The 6,643-nt window shown below is 31.9% G+C and overlaps 1 protein-coding gene across 1 annotated transcript; it reads left to right on the forward strand.

The window, feature by feature from the left end:
* Nucleotides 1-4,360, forward strand: TRIADDRAFT_34097 (uncharacterized protein; the record flags this gene model as incomplete). The annotated part of the gene is made up of 7 exons (XM_002118337.1): nucleotides 1-123; nucleotides 636-798; nucleotides 2,090-2,180; nucleotides 2,685-2,760; nucleotides 2,974-3,065; nucleotides 3,615-3,784; nucleotides 3,954-4,360. The coding sequence occupies 7 exons, from the start codon at nucleotides 1-3 to the stop codon at nucleotides 4,358-4,360; spliced, it is 1,122 nt and encodes a 373-aa protein (XP_002118373.1).
* Between the last annotated feature and the right edge of the window lie 2,283 nt (nucleotides 4,361-6,643).

Here is a 6,643-nt window from a genome sequence, read left to right on the forward strand (position 1 = left end):
ATGGCAACACCAACAGCATCTGTAGCGAATGAAACCGATGATCTGATATTTCTAGAAACACCGACAGCACAAGCAATCTCCGGTGTTTTTGCTTGGCTTGGAATGGTCATTACAATTTACCAGGTAAGGATAGAGAATGAGGATTAATGGAAAGCATATGGAAAATACTTCCTCCCCTCTCCTCATACGTGCATCACGTATCGAAAAGATGGTAGTACCTTGTTGCTCATCATCATGATCGGTGGTCATCAAGGTGTGATGGCGTCCCAAGCGCCAAACGCCTAAAATTAGAGCATGATTTTAGTCACGTTTGATGACTGATTTGAATGCTAGTCATTTTAGTGGATTAAAGTGTCATCAACATGTCGATTAGTTATGAAAAATGCGAATAATGTGCTCGTATTCTATTGGAAACCACATTGAAAAATTGCAACTCTTGTTTGATAGCGAGCAATCGTACCGTATTGTAAGATAGATCAATAGACGTCTTGAATAGACTTGATAATTTTGAAAAGTACGATCGAAATGGAAATCGTTCCATCATCGTAGTATACTAAAGGAGGTAGAATATAAGCCAAGAGTGACGATAATGTGAAGGGATTGTAATAACTGTTATTCTTTCTACGACTATCTAGATTTATCAGCATCTCCGATATTACAGTAAACCTGCTCAACAACGATGGATCGTCCGTATCTTATTTATTGTTCCTATCTATGGCCTTTGCTCATGGATTAGCCTTTTATTAATAGCTGGCGATTACTATATCTACTTTGAAAGTATACGTGGCTGTTATGAAGGTAAATGACTCAACATACGTAGCATGATTGATTTTCTAGGTTAATTTAATTTCCTGTTAGATACGCTCTACAGCTCGCCGCAAATACATCTTGTTTTGAGCCATTTCTGGATGTTTGTAAATTAAAAATCGAAATTTATTAAACTATAATTATAATCCCCCACCATACTCTACCGTAGACTTGAGCCGTGCTACATGACAGAGATCATTTAGTGATAACCTTTTCCATTACTGACAACTTGTTTCTTCAATCTTGAACATCCTCTACGATTAACCAGTTGATGGATGATAAAAGTATTCAATTGCAGTTAACCTGATTAATGGCCATTTTATGATGAATTAAGCATTTGATCAAATACGTACGCGTACTTTTGATGACCATCAAAGTGGCATACACTATAGTGTACGGTGCACTAGTACGCTATCTACGTAAGATTTGCCGATATAATTTTTATCTTTGCTCATGAACGACAAGGAAAGCTTGCATAAGGTCTGATCTATATATCGTTTATGCCATCAACATGGATAGCCTAGTACTTCCAGACCCTAAAGCTAATAGTATTATAGTAGAGTATTATAATGCATTTACAGTGCTTCAGTATCTTGAAAAATTAATTAGTGGATACCGAAGACAATAGGAAATTCTCGTATTGAAAGCTATAACCAAGCGAAATTGATGTTATCCAGCAATAGTCGACAAATCTAACAATGGATCACCTGGACTCGATCCGATTTTTTTCTTACTGTACAAACTAGTAGTAGAAGAACTGCCATTGACGGTATTTTTTCTGTCTTACTTCAATGCACCACAGTCAAAGACAGGTAGATCAGTAGTAGAATAGTGTTTAATGTCGTAAAATGGGAAAACGAAATTATGGTTTCGACGCATAGTAAAAAAAAAACTTTCTCCATCCAAGAAAGATAAATTGATAGCATTTCATGTACTGTATAATGATGATAACGTTACTGTAGTTCTTGTAGCTATAGTAAAGATATTAAGATTCGTTTAGCTAATAATTCTCTTACTCATATTAACCATCAAAAAGTTTAAAATAATCCTTATGTATTGAATTGCTTTGTTGTCAATCGTGACAATTGAAAACATCACGATAGAATGACGGTCTTAGAATACTGTAGAATGCTATAGTAATGCATGGTATCTGTCATAAACTGTTTACATTTCAGCCTTCTCGTCAAACACATTCGATGTTGACTAGTATTCATATTGTATGATATATAATTGACATATTCTACACCAATAGATTGCTAATTACAATGCAATTATGTTTTAGCGTTCCTTATATATAACTTTCTGAGCTTGAATTACGAATATCTCGGTGGTGAGCCTGCTATTTTAGATGAACTAAATGGAAAGCCAGCAAGGTAATGTTTCGTAATTAACTTTCGGGTATATTTTCTACTGCAGTATGAATGAATATGTAGATTGAACAACAGAATTTAATAGAATTAAAAAAATTGTCGATGTAGCCCAAATCATATGCCGTCAATCATAAATCTTCAATACAATTGCTAGGCGTGTTAGCTTTATGAATTTAAGAACAATTAGTGCTATGCTGTTGATTCGTATAGATACGTGCACTTATGAAATCGGAAGCATCCTATCCAACACTGTCAATTAGAACCAAATAATTTGTTTAATAGCACTGAGTAAATGCTTTGATCTTATATAGTTAAATGGAAAAGAATTTAAAACATTGGTTTGAATTTGCCATCCTAGATCACTATACTATACCTGTAACTATTAGTACTGTACTTCACATTGAAAAAATGAAATAGGTCGTCTTGAAGATGTCATGCCTATGATCTTTCTAATTCTATGACTTACCAAATGGTGACAAATTTTCATGAGCATATTTGTTATTGTAGATTTAGCTACTGGACGTTAACTTGTTGCTTGAAGAATAAGAGCTATTCCTTGCCTTATTTTCGATTTTGCAAACAGGTAATTTTAAGTTATATAGTAACTGTGTTGGTACAGGTATCATGAGCGATTAACCTTGTGGTCGACAAGCTCCCAACCTTTATTTGGTTAATCATGGCGAAAAACTACAATTAACATACTTACTGTTTATTACTTTTGCTCTACTTGTATAATCAGCATACATACGATAACGTGATGCTTTAATTTTAACACATTCGTCCTTCTTCTATTTAGGCTACATTGCAATTCTGCATTATTAAGCCTCTCATGTCAATTCTCTCAGTTATTTTGTATAGCTTAGGAGTATACCATGATGGAAACTTGAGGTAAATTTAGCAGTTAAATTTGATATTTTCAGTCTAATATAAGGTCGCAAAATCAAAGTAAGCATGGCCATCTTACGTAGTTTATTACCTCAGGATTATCGTACATACTAAAGATGCATAGCTTATTTGTTCGGTACTGTTTGAAGAACACAGCGCTCGGTAGTATACGGTACATCATTGAGTTTTCAAATGCTGACTTGGTCGATTGCAAGGCAGTAAATGCTTTAGTATTCTATAAATTTGTTTAGTAAATTTTCATGACGAAAAAGTCGTAGTAGTTACATTCTAGATTATTCATAAACTTCCTTACAATATGAAACTTTGCGTGAGCCTTGTTCACTTTACAATGTAACATTGAATTGTACGATCACATTTCCAACGCCTGCTAACATTAAATATTACGGCATTGTTGATGTAAGACTCCTACGGCTCTATTCGTTGTAAAAAGTTTCTCTTTACCATTAGCTATCAATAACTTTAATTCGATTAGTAAAGTTCTTTATCCCTTAAATTTATTCATATATACATATTTTCATTTTTACTTTCTAGCCCTACCGAAGCTTATCTCTATATTACCGTTGTATATAATATATCAGTTACTTTGGCATTATACGGATTATTATTGTTCTACATGGCCACAAGAGAATTATTAAAGCCTTATCACCCAGTTTTAAAGTTTATCATAATAAAATCTTTACTGCTGTTTTACTTTTGGCAAGGTAAGATGCATATAATGCTTTAAATTAACGTATTGGTACGAATAAATATCCATAAATTCTTAGCTCTTCTTCATCATTACTTGATGACCAGTTGGATAATGGCGAGAGTGTCGATATTTTGTAACATGACAGATTATTTTTATTATTATTATCTTTTTCTATTCATTAGGTGTTTTATTAGCGGTATTAGAAAAAACCAACGTGATTAAAAAATCTCATTCAATCTCTGCTGGTGTCATTGCTTCTGGTTATCAAGATTTCTTGCTTTGTGTAGAAATATTTTTCCTAGCTGTCGCTCTATTCTTTGCATTCCCGTATAATGTATACAGGGAGGATTATCAGGATGAATTTAATCAAGCTTTTCGGTTAAGGACAGTAACAACAAATCTCGGTGAAACAATAAACCCGAAAGATATCTTCACAGATGCGCTACATAATTTTTCACCATCGTATCAGAATTACGTCCAATATCGAAGCGAAAACGGTCGCTCGAATAAATTATCTGATCATCCTAAAGATAAAAGGAATCAAAACTCAGATAGAGTAAAGTTGTTAGGATCTGATGATGAGGGTTAACTAAATACCTAGGTACATCGGCTCTGTTAGTTAGATTGATAAACAAGAACGGCAGTAGCGACTGCCTCTCGTCTCTTCATTATGCTATTTGCAACATTTGGATCGTATACATCGTTCTAGAATTAATACTGGCCGCTATATGTGCTCTCTATATAAGATAACGACTGTGATTATAGTTACTGTAAAGCTCTATCAAATTTAAGATGAAATTATGGTATTGTATATATAAGTAAATCGTTATTTGGTTTATGCTTTCAATCGATTTATGAATATCACGAACTCTGCACTTTACTCTTGTAACACATTTTTGAATTGCACGTTATAGGGATACTATTTTAGCGCTACAACTAAATCACTATTTCCCTAAACTTGCTTTCATTCGCCTAGAATATCTGTGACATAACTTTATTATATCTTTTTGCGACTTTCAGTCGCAGATAAATAAACTAAATATATTAAAACAGTGGATGATTGTAATCATCAATCGCATTTATTTCTAAAGGACAATAACATAGCCTTTCTTTAGGAATTGTTCGATTGGATTAAACTATAAATTAAATATCGTTATTTAACTGCGTGTCGGATATAATCGATTCTTTTCTATTGGAGAGTTGATATAATTAGAACGACAGTCTTTAAACTTTCGCAAACTACAACTGTTATGATATTATGATACTAATAAGCGTTTTGTTATATCTATATTTATCGTTCAGAATATGTTCTTGCTGTTTATAATTTCATACGATTAAATAGACTACTCATAACGTAGAAAGTATGCTTTCCTTTATTACATTTATTCTTAAATTTAAATCGTTGCTCAGCAACGATAATATGATTCTGAGAAATATTTTTATTAAAATCAGCTGCTACTAATATCTATGATATATAAATAAGTGTTATAGATACGAATATTTGAATATAAGAGAAAATTACCTTGAAATAAACTTGCAGCCATGATAGCAATCTGGAGATACGCGTACCTGTAACTATGTTAAGATATACATGTACATAAAGTGAAATAAAGAAATTAAATATTATTTTGATGATTATATCCTTGAAGGCTGTAGATAAAAGGACTAATTGCAATGTGTTAATTAAGTTAACTTTAAGATCATCATAGAAATTATAAGCAGTACTTCATAATATCAGTAAACAAAGAAACATCATAACTAGTTAAGCTCATCTTTAATTTTTACTTTTGATGAAATTAAGTAAAATCAAGGGGTAGCAACCTATAACTTATTTATTATCAATTAGATAATTTACAGTTGAAATGATACCTTTTAGATGTACATTGTACATGCAGTTTACATAATATAAATATTATCTACTAAACAATACCTTCTTAGTGAGAATATAAAGAAATCTTTGTTACCTGATTTCAATAATTAAATGAAGTAAATTTTAAAAGCAAGCCTTACGTGTTAAGAATCATTTGTCTACCTAAGACAATATCATCATTATTTATTCGAGTTTTAATTAATTTTTATGAAGTGACTAGAGTCATTTAATTTATACCAATAACTAGGATAACTACGGCGTTCCATGATATTACTATTATGGATAAGATATGCAATTATAAGGTAAATTAAGAACATACCCATAGTTATATCATTAAATTTTTTTGGGGGGGACATGTTTAGATTATTTGGAAGAGTGGCCGAATATAAAGTTAATTTACACCTTAGGTTGTAATGCATTAGAACTAACCGTCTTATCTGATTTTATCTTAAGAGGATGTATTACAATACTTTAAATTCATAGAGATGAATATTCTAGTAACACTGATAGCTACGTATGTATATTCATAAATGCGTATCAATTATTGTTATTGAAAGCGATTCTCAAAATAATCGATTCAAATTATATAAAATGGAACATGCAAATATAGCCAATATGGCATTTGATGACCTCATTGGAAGAGATCGATGAGGTAAAAGTAATCAATGGTTTGAATGATTTAATGTTATATAAATAAAATCAATACTGCTTTGATGCTGAGCACTTTACAATTAGTTTAGAATCAACATTATTGCAGCTGGTTTATATTTTGAGCGTTGCCGGATTATGATTGAGCAATTAACAAATTTTCACAATAGAGAAAACGATGAATGCCATTATCAGCAAATGTCGTCATATGCAGATATGATAAACAATATATATTTGGAAATGTTTATCCTTACCGTTAAAAGATAGTAAAATCAGTAGTTGAAATATTATTGAATAATGTGAAATTGAACACTTGGATGTACAGATAGACAAGGTACACAAAATAAATAATAC

This window comes from Trichoplax adhaerens, genomic scaffold, assembly GCF_000150275.1.
Source record: "Trichoplax adhaerens TRIADscaffold_46 genomic scaffold, whole genome shotgun sequence".
Classification (NCBI taxonomy): domain Eukaryota; kingdom Metazoa; phylum Placozoa; class Uniplacotomia; order Trichoplacea; family Trichoplacidae; genus Trichoplax; species Trichoplax adhaerens.